This window comes from Mus musculus, chromosome 5, assembly GCF_000001635.26.
Source record: "Mus musculus strain C57BL/6J chromosome 5, GRCm38.p6 C57BL/6J".
Classification (NCBI taxonomy): domain Eukaryota; kingdom Metazoa; phylum Chordata; class Mammalia; order Rodentia; family Muridae; genus Mus; species Mus musculus.
The window spans coordinates 139,336,632-139,352,402 of record NC_000071.6 but is presented as its reverse complement, the minus strand read 5'-3'; the positions used below and the strand labels follow the sequence as shown (position 1 = coordinate 139,352,402).

The window sequence follows — 15,771 nt, the reverse complement described above, 5'->3', positions numbered from 1 at the left end:
GCCAAGACGTTTTGGTCACAGGTTATCCAAGCCTGGGCCAGGCGAGGTCAGGCTTCCAAGATACCTACATCCATCCCTCCATGTCTCCTCAGGTTCCAGTGTCACAGTCAGAGCCATGTCTATTCTGTCCCCCACTTTGGGAACCAATAGTTCTCCGTGGCCTCCCGTCAAAGTAGAACTTACGGGACTCTGAGACTAGACCCTCATCCTGAAAGAAAGGATGAGGGTCCCCTGTGTCCTCAGGACCCTAGTGCCCAGCAGGTACACTGAATGCCCTGTGCAGCCATCAAGGACCTCTCTCACCACAAGGACCTCAAAGCTCATAGCCTTCAGAAGCAGTGAGTGTCTGCTGAAGCTGAGGGAGCTCTCACCCCAGCAGCCTGGAGTAAGGGGCACAACCACCCAGACACTGAGGGGCCATCCCATTTAGGAGACCGTGAACAGACCCAGCAGGTGGCTGGGTTTACAGCCCTAGCTGTCTGGGCTCTAATCCTGTCTCTTAAACCCTGGAGGCCTCACTGGGGAGGAGGTGCCTCTGTGAGAAAGGGCTCTGCGGGCGGGTGGCTCTTGGCACCAGAAGTAGCTGGGTTGCTTCCCCGCAGCCTGCCTCAACATGAGGCACCTGGAGTCCTACCCCCCAAGCAGGGCCCCTCACCACGGGGCCTATTCCCTGGGGTGTTATCCACGCCCTGCACAAATGCTGAGCTGAGGAAGGCGCAGAAGCCATCCGCAGTCCTTACAGCCAGGTCTTGTCTGTGGAGAGAAGCCCAGCCTAGACTGCATTCACCCTAGCACCTCTCTTCCCTGCAACAGCGTGAGCCTGGGCTGCGACAGCTCCCTGTCGCTACTGTGGATGTCTGGGTCATGTTTCAACCAACTGCCACCAAGGCCACTTACAGAATATCCAAGCTAGGGCCCCTACCCAGACAGGAAAATCTACATAATCGCTGCAAGAAATCCTTATTGAGCAGTTGCTATGTGCCAGACTTGGCCAGGAGCGAGGGCTATGGAAATCAGAGGCAGAGGGACCAACAGGACTCTGATGTCACAATCCCAGGGGAGGATTGGTGTGGCTCCGTTTGCTTGTATTGGAAAGGAGGAAGTCAAGGCAGATGGTGTGCTGTGGTGTCTGCACGGTAGCTGGTGAGCTGAGATTTGCCTGGCCATCAGGGACAATGAATGGGATGTGGAGGTAGGTGTAGAAAAGCCAGGCAGGGTGGGACAGGAGACTGTCAGGATGATCAGGGCTGGAGTCTGCAGCCCCTCCGGGAGCAGGCACGAACTCCCATGCCAGCATGAGAGTCCCCATGGCTTCAGCGAAGACCCCAGAGTTGCCTGGGTGAGTTAAGTGTTCTGGTGTCCAGGCATCTCTGGACAACTTCCCCCGCAGTGTCCATGCTTCTGCATGGCTGGCTGGTGTGGCCCAAATCCTCCTGCTTCTGCCTCCCAGGGCTGGGATCGCAGGCAACACCACTCAGCTACCTTGGGAGTTATTTTGGGGAAGGAATTTTGCTGTTTGTTGTTATGGTGGTGGTGGTCTTGATACAGGGTCTTGTGTAGCTCATGCTGGCTTTGAACTCCTGCTCCTCCAGCCTCTCCTTCCCTAGGGCTTAGATTACTAGTATGCACCATGAACAGTTGAAAAGGTCTGTGTGTGTGTGTGTGTGTGTGTGTGTGTGTGTGTGTGTGTGTGTGTGTCCCCATATGTGCAGGTTCATGTGTGTGAGTACAAACACACACATACCACAGCCCGTGTGTAGAGGTCAGAGGATGACGTCTGGTATCAGTTCTCACCTTGAACCTTCTTTGCAATGGGATCCTTTGCTTGTAGCTGCCTACGAGCTGGTGTGAGGGCTTCTGGGATTCCCGCTGCTCTCTCACCTCCTATCCTGCTGTAGGAGCGCTGGGATTGGGGGATAATTTCACATCCCTCTTCACATAGGATCTGGGATCCTCAGACTTGCACAGCAAGCATGTAACTCTTGAGCCACATCTCCCCAGCCTCACCTTGTTGATTCAGACAGGCTCTCTCCCTGGCCTGGAGCTCACCAACTCTGCTAGGCTGGCTGCCCAGCTAGCCTTCTAGGGTGTTTGCCTCAGCCTCTTCAGCTGCATTACTAATGTGTACCACATGCTTTTTTGCCTGGCCTTTTGCATGGGTACTGGGGATGGAACACAAGTCTTCACGGTTGCACAGCTTGCCCATCTATTCTCCACATGTATAATGTTATTACCATATACATATATATTAACATATAGCATATACATAGGCCACATACATAAAGCACATATTCTGGGTTGCAGATTAGCAGCAAGGCACAGTTTAGCAGCAAACCATTTACTGAAGCATGCACCAGGAGCAGGGCTCCATCTACCAGCACTGAGAGAGGGAGGGAGGGAAGGAGGGAGGGAGGGAGGGAGGGAGGGAGGGAGGGAGGGAGAAAGAGTTTACATGACTGTGTACCCAGAATTAGACATGGGCCTCCTCTGCTGTGCTGGGCGTGGTGGGGTGAGTGTTTCTGTTGTTCCCCGCCTTAAGCTGTCGCAAAGCAATCGGCTAAAGATATGAGGGCAGAATGGAGGGAGGTGAGCACACCTGTGACCCCAGCTCTGGAGAGGCTAAGGCAGGAGGAGTGTGAGCTCTGGAGCAGCGCGTCCTATATAGTAAGACTTGACACTGCACAGCCATGAGAGTTGCAAAGTAGATTCTGAGCGAAGGTGCTGGAGTTTGTTATCATTTCTTGTGGTTATTGCTGGGAATCAAACCCATTGCTTGCTAAGCAGGTGCCCTACCATTGAGCCATGCCCCCAGCCCCTCACTGGGGGATCCTAGGCAGGTATTCGATAAAAGAATAAAAAAGAAATAAAAAGGAAGGATATGACCTCTCCTAGGGATGGGGAAGTTTGTTGTAGATATGAGGGCAAGCATAACTGGAGGCAGGGGCATCTGGGAGAGTCCAAAGTGAACATGACCCTGAGCAGGGCCATGTGAGGAGAGGGGTGGTAGAGACTGGAGGGCTAAGAGAGTAAAGGGGACGTGAAAAGAGCCGGATAACCAAAATGGCTGGATTATAGAGGGAAATTCAGCTGTGGGGCAGAGCAGCCCAGCCCCTCAGCGGGAGAAGTTTAGGACAGAGGGCATGATATGCCAGCCATACCCACCTTATAACAAGTAGGAGGCAAGGGATGCTGGGAGAACCTGGCAGCCAGGTCTGCTTTGATATGTTAAATAGGTACCTCCATTTAGTTATTTTTCCCCAGGTTTGAGACCTAACACTCTACTATTGAATTGCATCCCCATCCTAAGTGTTTAAAGACAGGGTCTATTTGTGTACCCCAGGTTGACTAAGTTGACCTGATCCCCTCCCCAGAGTGCAGGCTGGCACTGCAGGGGTGCACCATCAGGCCGTGTGTGTGTGTGTGTGTGTGTGTGTGTGTGTGTGTGTGTGCGCGTGTGCGCACACACACTGAGGATTAAATCTTAGCTTTACTAAGCTAAGTCCCCAGCCCTGGGGCTGTTCTCTTTTTTTAAATTTTTATGGAATTTCTCCACACCCAACAAAGGTGTGGCGCCAACTGTCTCCCACGGTTACTCAATCTACTGAGGGTCTGTTCTCATCAGACTTGGTGGGGCCAGACTGAGGGATGCCCCAGGCTATCCCTGCATGCAGAGCTCTGATTGACTGGCTCGGGCTACATCTATCCTTGACCTGGTGTGGAGGTCAATACCCACCAAAGGTGGCCACATAGATGGTCCCTATCATAGGTTCTTTGAGTAATACGATGTTGTCATCTTCTATCAGAAGGGGTCTGTATTTCCCACACTGTATGGATGCTGTTAGCACCCCAGAAGCTAGGGTATTGAGAGATATAGTTCACACCAAGTTTTTTTTTTTTTTTAAGATTTATTATTTATTATATGTAAGTACACTGTAGCTGTCTTCAGACTCTCCAGAAGAGGGAGTCAGATCTCGTAAGGGATGGTTGTGAGCCACCATGTGGTTGCTGGGATTTGAACTCCGGACCTTCGGAAGAGCAGTCGGGTGCTCTTACCTGCTGAGCCATCTCACCAGCCCCTCACACCAAGTTTTGAGGCCCTAGTGCCTTGCTGGGAGGAAGCCTGGGTAGCCTGGAAGAGCCCAGGTGTAGAACACTAACAGTCTAAGGACATAACCATGCTCCCATGGTCAGCCTGAGTGGACTGGAATAGTGGTCATGAGTTCTTTCACACAACCATGAGGGCTTGAGTTTGAATCCCTAACACTCACATAAAAAGCCAGGCATGGCTGTGCATGCCAGCAACCCCATCTAGGAAACAGAAACAAATGGATCTTGAGAGCTTGCTGGCCAACCAGCTTTGCCAAAAATGATGAGCTTCCAATCCAGAGAGTCCCCACCTCAAAGCAATGTGGAAGAAGATGCTTGACGTCCTTCTGTGGTCTCCACATGTGCACACACAGGTGCATCCAGCTACACACACACACACAGGTGCATCCAGCTACACACACACACACAGGTGCATCCAGCTACACACACACAGGTGCATCCAGCTACACACACACACACACACACACACACACACACACAGGTGCATCCAGCTACACACACACACAAACACAGGTGTATCCAGCTACACACACACACTGTGCAGGGTGGTACACACCTTTGATCACAACCCTTGGAAAACCAGTACTTCCAAGGCAGAGGGAGGCAGAACTTAGTGAGTTCAAGGCCAGCCAGAGCTGCACAGTGAGTACCCATCTTAAACCAAAACAAATAACACAAAAGCATTCATACAAGGCAGTAGCCATTTCCGAGGAATGGCAGGTTAAAAGTTGCTTTCATAGCCCAGACACCAGCCCCTGCTGCTTTCTTGGTTCTTTGGGATGCCTGACAGAAGGTCTGCCACCCCAGGGACAGAGATGTCTTCTTATTTTAAGTGGAAAAGGGCTGCTTGCTGAGTCATAAAAGACACCATTGTTCACAGTCCAGAAAGCATTAATGAATAACTCAGTGTATGGCCTCTGGTCCCAGGCATGGGAAAGGTGCAAAAGAGCTGTTTCTATGATATCAACAAAGTACAGCTTTCCTTCTGAAGTCTCTCTATAACTCTCTCTCTCTCTCTCTCTCTCTCTCTCTCTCTCTCTCTCTCTCTCTCTGATGTGCAGATGTGAGATGTGTATACCCCATACACATGTGGAAACCAGAGGAGGACATCAGCTGCCCTGCTCTCTCTCTCCCCTTTATCCCCTTGTGACAGGGTGTTGGCTGAACCTGGAGCCAGGCTGGCAGCCAGCAAGGCACCCCTTACAATGCTGGGATTAGAGGCCCATGCTACCCAGCCTGGCTTTTGGGGGTGGGGGTGGGAGGCTCTAGGGATTTGAACTCAGGTCCTCATGTTGCTATAGTGAGTGTCCTTGCCAGCTGAGTTCATCCCTCCAGGCCCCGTTTTGAGAGGTGATTGGAAGCAGACCTGGAATGGGCTTGCTGGAGGTCTGGCAGGGAGATGGTACTCCTCTGAAGGCAGCCTGTAGATCTGCTAAATCCAGCCTCCCAGACAGGAAGGCAGGATGGGATCCAGTGCCTGTGGAGGAGGGGAGTCCAGCAAGACAGGAGAGACTGAGTAGATCTGCCGGTCAAGCACCTCTCTGCAGCCCCTGGGAATTGTTTCTGCTTCTGCGTCAGTGATGTTGGGATTCATCAAGGGACTGTAGAGGAAGAGCTGGCCCCAAGGAGCTGCTAGGAGCCCACTGAGCCCATTCTGCTCACTGCCAGGGCCTGGTGTAGTGTAGAACATAGCATTCATGTGTGGCTGAGATGGAATGACGGCCAATGTCCTACACTGACAGCAGTGCAGGGTGGCAGGGTGCGAGTGCTCTTCTCTGTCCCCAAGCTGAAAAGCAGGGGTGCTGGGTATGGGTGTTATTGCCATAACAACAGCAAAGAGTCAGTAGAGTGCACCCCACTACCATAGAACAGTCCCCCCCAAATCCACCTGGCACAGTCCCAGCCCCCAGGACCTTTTGAAATAATGTTGTGGCAGATGTAAGCAGCAGAGGTTAAAATTGTTGGGATGAGCTGAGCATGGTGGAGCACAACTTGAATCCCAGCACTTGGGAGGCAGAGGCAGGTGGATCTCTGAGTTCAAGGCCAGCCTGGTTTACAGAGTTCCAGGACAGCCAGAGCTACAGAGAAACCCTGTCTCAAAAGAAAGAGAGAGAGAGAGAGAGAGAGAGAGAGAGAGAGAGAGAGAGAGAGAGAGAGAAAGAGGGAAAGAGGGAAAGAGGGAGAGAGAAAAAGAGAAAGGGAAGAAGGGAGGAAGGAAAGAAAGAAAAAAGAAAATCAGACAGCAAAGAAGGAAGGAAGGAAGGAAGGAAGGAAGGAAGGAAGGAAGGAAGGAAAGAGAATTGATTGTTGGGATGGCCCTACCCCGGTGTGGCAATGTCATAAAAGGAATACTTGGATACAGAAACATGGGAGAATGTTCCCAGAAGTGGAGGCCCCGGAGGGAGATATCTAGCAGCCCAGAATTACCTAAAATTGACAGAACATCTCAGAGGCTGGGAGAGAACCTGGGCTCCCTGGAACAGACAGCAGGGACAGCAGGCCACAAGAGGGCTGATGACCAACACCTTAGGATCAGACTTCTGGTCTCTTGAACCACAGAAGATGCCCTTTGGGGAGATTTTCTTTTGTTTTGTGGGACTGGCTACATAGCCCAGGTTTGCTGAAAACTCAGGCAATCCTTCTGCCTCAGCCCCCTAAGCGCTGTCTACAGGTGTGAGGGACTGCACCCTGCTTTATTTTCTGTTTGTAAAACCCGTTTGTATCACTGTGTCACGGCACTGGCAGTAAGCTAGCCACCCCTCCTTTAGTGTGCTTCTTTCCCTCTGAGTAGATGGGAAACTCAGTCCCTGGAAGACAGATGGGTGGGATGAAGATCCCGGGGCACAGACTGGTGTCCTCGGGCAAATGGCTGCATCTTTCTGTCCTTATTTGCTAATCAGTACCAAAAGATGACTGCCAGGCTTCTTTCTGCTTCTCAGAGGGCTGGAAACCAAGGGCAGATCCTTTCGCAACACGGCAGGGGCGGGGCTAGATAGGTGAGGCGGGGCTTGGTGGGTGGAGCCTGGGTGGACTCGGGGTGGGGCCAGTCGTCCGCTCGACTAGCTCGACGCTTCCTGGACCCGCTCGGTGTTCAGCCATCTGCCCTGCGTCGCCGTCGCTCTCCGCTCTGGATTTCGCCGTGATGTCGACCGCAATGAACTTCGGGACCAAAAGCTTCCAGCCGCGGCCCCCAGACAAAGGCAGCTTCCCGCTGGACCACTTCGGTGAGGCGAGGCGAGGCACAGGCTGATGGCGGCCTGGGATCGGGTGGCAGAGTTAGGAATACTGAATCTGGGTGGCAGCGTCTCGGGTGCTGAGTCTGAGTGGTAGGGAGTGCTGTTTCTCGGTGACAGGATCAGGGGTATTGGAAGTAGGTGGCAGGATCTGGGATACTGGTTCTAGATGGCAGGGTCAGGGGTACTGGGGTACTGGGTTTGGGTGACAGAGTTATGGGTGCAGGATATCTGGGTGGCAGGGTCAGGGGTACTGGATCTGGGTTCAGGGTCTGGGCTGCTGGGTCTGGGTGGCAGAGACTGGAGTGTTGTCTCTTTGCTATAGATGGCAGGTTTGGGGGCACTGGGTTTGGATGGCAGGGCCTGGGGTTGTAGATCTGGGTGGCAGAGCCTAAGGTACTAGATTTGAGTGGCCGGGTCAGAGTTGCTGGATTTAGGTGTAATGTCTGAAGAGTTAGATGTTGGATGTGACAGGGCCTAGGGTGCTGGATCGAAGGTCTGAGAGCCAAAGTGAAGGAGCTGAATATGAGGGACAGTGTGTGGGGTTATAGACCTGGGTGGCATTGTCATGTGTGTTGATGACAGGATGCTAGAAATGGTGGGTGGGGTCTGAGGTACTGGACCCTGGATGCAGAGCAGTTAATATTACAGGTCCTTCCCGGGTAGTGGGGCTGGGCGTGCTCAGAGCACTGTGGGGGTGCAGTCAGAGAAACTGAGTCTTGAGGGCCCCTATTTCAGAGGGCCACATGTCATGGCTCTCCAAGTAAGACTTGGGGCTAATGTGATAGGATGGTGACAGGCCTCCTGGAACGGAGCTTGATGTTAGGCCCCCTGGCGGCAGCTCAGCTCAGCGCAGGACATACCCACCCTCCCCTAGCTCCAGGCTCTGGGTCTGCCGTGAACATTAGGCAAGGAAATATTTTCAAAAAGCTTTTTGATATCTAACACTGGGGCTGAAAGCCCGGGTTTGGCACATGCTAGGCGAGTGTTCACCTCTGAGCCACGCCTCCAGCCTGGAGGATTTCTAGTCACCGTTCTGAAGTCTGCAGTTAACAGGCCTTTTGGGAAACTGGAACATGGGAAAGAAAAAAAACAAACAAACTGGGAGAGAGTTGGAGATTCAGATTACAGAGGCCGAGCTGGTGCCTGGCACGCACAGGAACCTGAGTCCAGTCCTCAGCACTACAATAATTAAAAAAAGAAAAGACTGCCCTGCCTACCACCAGCACATAGGACATCCCCCCCCCCCCCACCTACCACCAGCACACAGACCTCCCCACAAGTCCTACCACCAGCACACAGCCCTGAGAGATGCAGCAGCCCTCAGCCCTCGTGTTAGTGTAGAAACGGCAGCTGTTAGTGTAGATTAGACGCTTCGGTGAACTGCTGTAGAGACTCCAGCTCCAGGGACAGCTTTAGAGATTACTGGTTTTTTGGGTTTTTTTTTTGGGGGGGGGGGTTCCGAGACAGGGTTTCTCTGTGTAGCCCTGGCTGTCCTGGAACTCACTCTGTAGACCAGGCTGTCCTCGAACTCAGAAATCCGCCTGCCTCTGTATTTTTTAAGTTATGCTTATTTATTTAGTGTGTTTGGGGATATGCCATGACACGTATATAGTCAGAGGACAAACTGTGGAAAACTGGGATCTCTCCACCCCCACGTGTGTCCCAGAGATCAAACTTAGGTTGTCAGCCTTGGTGGCAAGCGTGTTTACCCACTGAGCCATCTCACTATTTTTAGATTATGATTTCATTGCCAACATTTCATTGGGAAATTTTCCATTTAAAATTTTTATTTCAATTCGTTATTGATTCTTCATTTTTTTTTCAAAGGCAGGGTCTCACTATGTAGTCCTGGCTGTCCTGGAACTCGCTGCGTAGACCAGGCTGGACTCAAATGTACAAAGATCCACCGGCCTCTGCCTCCTGAATGCTAGAATTAAAGGTGTGTGCCAATATGACCGGCTTTATTATAATTTTTTTAAGTTTATGTGTATGTGTGTGCATCTGAGTTTGTATATACACCATTTGTATGCAGGCACCCTTGGTGGCCAGAAGCAGGTTTTTGATAGCCTGGAGCTGAAGTTACAGGCATTTGTTAGCTGCTCAATGTGTGTATCAGGAACCAAACTCAGGTCTCTGTCAGAGCAGCCAGTGTTCATAGCCAGTAAGCCATCTCCCCAGCTTCTTTCAGCCCTTTTGTTTTGAAGTACAGGGATTTGAACCCAGGGGACTATATGCCAAACATACACATTACCTCAGAGCCACACCCACAGCCTCACAAAGGGAACGAATTTTGATGGAAACCCTAGTGCTGCTCCTAAAGTCAGCGTGTGAGCGGGTCAGGCCTTCTCTTTAACTAATAGAATGCTGGCTTTCTTCTTTCCCTAGGTGAATGTAAAAGCTTTAAAGAAAAATTCATGAGGTGTCTCCGTGACAAGAACTATGAAAATGCTTTGTGCAGAAATGAATCTAAAGAGTATTTAATGTGCAGGATGCAAAGGTGAGTTCTATTTGTGTGTGTGTGTGTGTGTGCGCATTCACATGTGTGAGTGCTCATGATTGTGGTGAGCCACCGCGTGGGTGCTGGGAACTTGGTCTGTTGCTGGCCTGGATTCACTAGTTAGGTCGCTGACTACAGGCAAGCCAAGGGATCCCTCTCTGCCCCCAGTGCTGGGACCAGCACACCCAATTTTCTCGGGTTCTCGGGAGGGAACTCGGGTCCATTTTACCAACCCAGCCACCGCCCCTGCCACAGCAGAGTGGCTGATGTTTGCCAGGAGAAATCACAGTTTAGCCAGTGAGGAGGCCGCTAACGGCCCTGGAAACCTCCGTGAGTGACAAGCCACAGAGTGAGTGTCCACAGCTTTGTCCCTCCATCTTTAAGCTTTCAGAATCGTAGATCCTAGCGGCGCTGACTGAGCCCAACAGGTTTTCATGCCTTTCACATTCTCGGCCCAGTAAGAACACTCATGGCCTCGCGCTGTCCTCTGAAAGCTGTTTGAAATGCCACCGGGACAATGGCGACTTAAGCAGTAATGGATGATGATGGCCACCCCCACACCCACCCCAGGTTTACTTTTTTTTTTTTTTTTTTTTGGTTTTTCGAGACAGGGTTTCTCTGTGTAGCCCTGGCTGTCCTGGAACTCACTCTGTAGACCAGGCTGGCCTTGAACTCAGAAATCCGCCTGCCTCTGCCTCCCGAGTGCTGGGATCAAAGGCGTGCGCCACCACCGTCCGGCCCCAGGTTTACTTTTAAACAGAACAAAAACCAAAACCTGTGGCGCTCTGCCTTAGGACGAGAGCCATTCTACTGTAAATGTGCAGAAGCAGCTAGCACGCCAGTCCTTGGGGAAGGAGGCCTGTCCCCATCGCTGTGTACACAGGAACTCAGGCACCCCAGCCTCTCTCAAGATGTCAGTGGTCCGCTTAAGCCTGCTTTCTTTGTGTTTAACAAACCCAGACAAGTCCTAGAGGCATAGGCATGTGGGGGTGACAGTGTAGGTGTCTCAGCTCTGGCGGTGACCCCCTTCCAGATAGCTCATGGTTGGAACTGAGCCTCAGCAGATGGCTGAGAATTTCCTCTTGGCTCTGCTGAGCTTTACAAGAGGGCCAGAGTGATCCCAGCCTGGAAGGAGGCTGTGAGCAGGTTCCTGCCTTCCCCACAGCTCAACCCCTGGGTCTTGGTGTCTACAAAAGGAGAGGTTCCCACAGGCAAGCTGGACAGATTCAGCAAGTAAGAGCTTTAGTGGAGCCTGACACAGGATTGTCATCCTAACTGCTCAGGAAGCTGCGGCAGGAGAATGGTGAGGTTGGGGCCAGCCTCGGCTACAGAATAAGTTCAGAAACTATCTGGGCAATTTAGTAAGATCTTATCTCAAAATGATAAGAAAAACAGGGCTGGGCTGGTGAGATGGCTCAGTGGGTTAGAGCACCCGACTGCTCTTCCGAAGGTCCAGAGTTCAAATCCCAGCAACCACATGGTGGCTAACAACCATCCGTAACAAGATCTGACTCCCTCTTCTGGAGTGTCTGAAGACAGCTACAGTGTACTTACATATAATAAATAAATAAATCTTTAAAAAAAAAAAAAAAAAGAAAGAAAAACAGGGCTGAGAATATAGCTCAGTGCTAGAGCACCTGCTTAAAATCCCCTGAGTGAAGGGCTGGGGTGTGGCTCAGTGGTAGAGCCCCTGCCTAGAATCCCCCCAGGGAGGGGCTGGGGGCGTGGCTCAGTGGTAGAGCCCCTGCCTAGAGTCCCCCAGTGAGGGGCTGGGGGCGTGGCTCAGTGGTGATGCATTCCACAGTTAAGTGAAGTCCTGGGTTCTGTCTACAGTACCCCCTCCATACCCCTTTCCAAACCTGAGCAGATTGTTTTGCCCGTAGTGCCTGGCACAGATGCATAAGTAGGGACTCCTACTTATGATTGCTTCGAGGGTGTGGCTACTTTGAGATCCTCTGGGGGGGTGACTAGTCTGCCTGGCAAGGCTCTGGACAGTACCAGCAGAGGTTCTTGCCTGTTTGTCTGTGGGGTGAGCTGAAGCAAGGCCTCCTAGTCCCCGTGCCACACTCGACACCACATAGAACACGTGCGTCAGAGTTGGGAGGGAAGGGCCTGCTTCCATGGCCTATGGGACCTCAGCTAGGCGAGTGCAGGCACCCAAGGAAACTTCTGGCTTTGTCCAGTGTTGGCAAGGGTGTTTTGGTTTGGTTGGTGGTTGGTGGGTTTGTAAATAAATGCAAGTAAGAAAATAAAGTTAAAATACTCCTTCTCGGGCCTCCGGGGCGCGGGGAACCTCGGGGGCTGCGGCTGTCGTCACATCTCAGCTGGCCGTGACCTTGCAGCTCTCCTGCCCCCACCTCCAGAGAGGCAGAGGTGACAGGGGCATGGAATGAGTGTTGCTGGGACAGGCAGGGATCACAGAGCCCTCAGGAAGGCTCCAGAGCACAGCTCAGGGCTCATCTTAGTGTCTCCGGCCTTAGAAATCCCAGGGACAGTTTTCTAGGGGTGTCCCCTTAGGTGACAGAGGCACATTGAGAGCATTCCGTGGCTTGACTTATTCATTTGTCTGTGTGCGTGTGAGGAAGCTGCTGTCTTTCTGTCTGTGGAACTCCAGGGTTGCTCCTGCCTCCACCTCCCCAGCTATGAGGTCACAAGCACACCTTGGTGGCCTTCCGTCTGTCGGTGGGGGCTGAGCATCAAGCATGGCCCCTTCTTGTGTCCAGAGCAAGAACTTCACCGACCAAACCGTCTCCTCGGCCGTTGTTTACTCATCTTTTGGGACAGGGGCTGTGATGGCCTCACTACAGCCTATTTCTGCCCCACACTGGACTCACAGATGTGAGCAAGACCTAAAGTGTCTGGTCTTCCTGTTAGCTGGGCCCAGGCCGGTGGGGACCCGTGGGAGCTGAGCCATGTCTTCTAAGCCATGTCCTTCCTGGCTGATATTTTTGTTGTTGTTGTTCCTTTTCTTGCTCTGAGCATCCAGTGGCAGTAAGAGCCAGCCTCGGTAGGCCTGTGACCTGTGGCTTCAGAGCCACAGAGGAGCCTCCCACAGTTACCATACTCATCTCTGCAACCACTGGGCAGATGGCCTGAAGGTAGGCCTTAGCTTCCCAGAGCTAGAATTCCTGAAGAGCTCCTGGGCAGGGGGGAGACATCTGTCCCTGTCTTTGGCAGATGTGGGGACATCTGCATCTCCAGACCATGAGCCACTTTCCTCCTGGTGCTTGCTTGCTGTCTGACCAGAGCCAATGAGACTCTGATCCTCGGCGTCTCCCTGGTTAGAGTGTGGCCTCCCAGCCGGTCCTCTCCTTCCATATCAGGACATTGGCACCCACAGGCCCTGGGCCCTGGGACTGTCTGCCCTTGGGGATCATGACTGTGAGTAAGGCAGAGATGGTGACCAGATTCACTGTGAGTGTCTACTAGCGTTCTGAGCTGCGGGAAGTGGAGTGTGGTGGGGGAGGGGCGTTTACTGAGGGAATGGAGCGTGGAGGATGGAGGGATCAGCTCGAGTGGGCAACAGCATGAGAGCCCTGCATGTGGACGGCTGGTCAGGAGGCAGGCTGGGGAACCCGGTGCTGGGTTTCCATCTATCTTCACAGGGCAGCTGTATTCCACGTAGCTGTAAAGGCGGTAGAGCCTCACGGGTGCTGGGATCATAGCACTGGTGACAAGGCTAGGTCATTCTATACCACTTTCTGGCCTCCTCTCTCCAAGTACCCCTTCACAGTGACCTGGAGGACTCTCCTCAATGCCTTTCTGCAGTGTGAGGGTGAAGAGGTCTTACCCCCAGCTATGTGCACCCCTAAAGTCTTCACAGGCGAGTCCACACAGCTATGAGGACACTTATCTAGTCCTAGCTCTCCCCATTTCAGCTTGCACCTGTGGGGTCATGTGACCCCACCCACATACCTGACCCCACCCATATCCTCAGCCCCTGTCCTTATGAGCTTGGACCGGCCATGTGGCTGGGAGGGACCGTGAGGCTCACATGACCTGTTGGCTTCTTGCCCTATGGGGAGGACACCACTCTCTGGGTCTGTTTTCCTGTTTTAGATCAGGGGTGGGGGTGGGCTCTGGAGGCCTGGGCAGGTGAATGAAGAAAAGAGCATGGTGGGATGGAGCTCTGCCCACCCCCCAGCCCTTCCTCCCCTCCACCCTGTGACAACATCTTTCTCTTCCAGGCAGCTGATGGCACCGGAGCCGCTAGAGAAGCTCGGCTTTAGAGACCTAATGGAAGGGAAGCCAGAGGCAAAGGATGAATGTTGAGAAGGGAGCCACAGGACCTTGTCCCCAGCCTGGAGCAGAGCTGAGCCCTTCTGCCCACAGTGCAGGGGGACCTGACACTCAGCCCGTGCTGCCCCGTGCAGGGGCTCTCCCTGGGGACTTTAGAACATGGCTCACCCCTGCAGCACACACCGAAATGTTTCCTCTGTTGACCTCGGTTCCCCTCTAGAGAGTGTGTTTTTCTTCCGTCTGTGTGTCACAGGACCCGTCAGGACTGAACCCTGCTGTGATTTGATATCCCGCCCAGAGTGGCTGTCACACCACAGAGCCCTGGCCAGCATTCCACAGCGACTCAGCCTGTCACAGATCTGAGTCCTCACACTGGAACCTGTCAATGAAACCAAGCGACAGGAAAATGTCCGCCTTTTGTGCTCACAGACTCATATCAGCTGGCTTCCCTTTCTCTGTGTTCTCTCCTGTGAACAAAGCTGGAATACAAAGTAGGAAGTGAGACACTGTTTGGCTTTTGACATATTTGACCAATTGTTTTAAGTGTTTTGAGACAGGGTCTCAAACTGCCTATGTAGCCAAGGATGGCTTCAAACTCTTGATCCTTCTGCCTCCGTGTCTGGGGTACTGGGGAGTGGAACCCAGGGTTCCCTGCAGGCTAGGCAAGTACTCTACTGCCTGAACCATGTCTCTAGCACAATTTCTTGCTTTTTAAATGACATTTTATTTATTTATTTATTTATTTATTTATTTATTTATTTATGGTAGCACTGTGTTTCTGTGTGTGTGTGTGTGTGTGTGTGTGTGTGTGTGTGTGTGTGTGTGTGTGTGTAATTTGTAGGTGGGTCAGAGGACAGCTTAAAGGAGTCTGTTCTTGCATGAGTGAGTGTCTCAGGCACTGAACTCGGCTCACCAGGCTGGGTAGATCTCCCAGCTCAGCTTCCGCTGTCCCAGTCTAGCAGCAGTTTGGGTTTATGCTGCATACTGTTTTCTGGTCACCTCAAACTGTTTCTAAACCTAGCTTTTCCTTTCAGTAGCCCAGTGTGTGCCTCCACAGGTCAGGTCAGCTGTGCACTAGGAGCTGGGCTAGCATCTTCCTTTTTCACTTTTGCACCCTGTTAGAGGAACACCATGTCTCTGTGTCACCCCTGGGTGCTGAGCACTGACCCTGTACTGTGAGCACCAAGCAGGGCTGAGCTGTGGCTGAGCCCAGGCCATCCTCAGAGTCGCTTGTGGGCTGTTTAAACCCCTGGCTGCCTTCATGCTGAGGCGGGTGATCCAAAGACACCAGCAGAATGCCAGCACCAGAAAGGGGGTGGGGGGGAGAGGGAGGAGAGGAGGACTCATCATATTCCTGTTGGTCTTAGGCAGCAGCTATGGTAGTAAGTAAGTAAGTAAGTAGGTAGTAAGTAAGTAGCAAGGCTACCACTACAGGGTCTGCTGATCCCCTCGGGGAGTTTACCCTTGCTCCACTGGACGTGAGTGCCTGAGAGCCCTGTGCCCTGTTACACAGAAAGGCTTCTTGGCCCGACCCACAGTTGTGCCCACTGGGGGTCTGCTTGTTTGTACGCACTCGCTCAGCTCAGACGTACAGTGTGGGGCGACACCAGTTTCGTGTGTACCACATTTCACATTTGCGCCTTGGTTTTTATCACCCGACGCTGGTGTCACCCCAGCACTGGTCATAATTGC

At 52.5% G+C, this 15,771-nt stretch overlaps 1 protein-coding gene across 1 annotated transcript; it reads left to right on the top strand.

Annotated features, from left to right (window-relative positions):
- The first annotated feature begins 7,236 nt into the window (after nt 1-7,236).
- Cox19 (cytochrome c oxidase assembly protein 19) lies at nt 7,237-14,581 on the top strand. The gene is made up of 3 exons (NM_197980.1): nt 7,237-7,331; nt 9,729-9,840; nt 14,028-14,581. The coding sequence occupies exons 1-3, from the start codon at nt 7,250-7,252 to the stop codon at nt 14,110-14,112; spliced, it is 279 nt and encodes a 92-aa protein (NP_932097.1). The 5' UTR covers nt 7,237-7,249; the 3' UTR covers nt 14,113-14,581.
- Nucleotides 14,582-15,771: the final 1,190 nt, after the last annotated feature.

Bases quoted from the DNA above. Each gene is read 5' to 3' on its own strand.
- Cox19 (NM_197980.1), top strand. From the start codon at position 7,250: ATGTCGACCGCAATGAACTTCGGGACCAAAAGCTTCCAGCCGCGGCCC. The intron at 7,332-9,728 runs GTGAGGCGAGGC...TTCTTTCCCTAG, and splicing joins CTTCCCGCTGGACCACTTCG to GTGAATGTAAAAGCTTTAAA. The intron at 9,841-14,027 runs GTGAGTTCTATT...TTTCTCTTCCAG, and splicing joins TTAATGTGCAGGATGCAAAG to GCAGCTGATGGCACCGGAGC.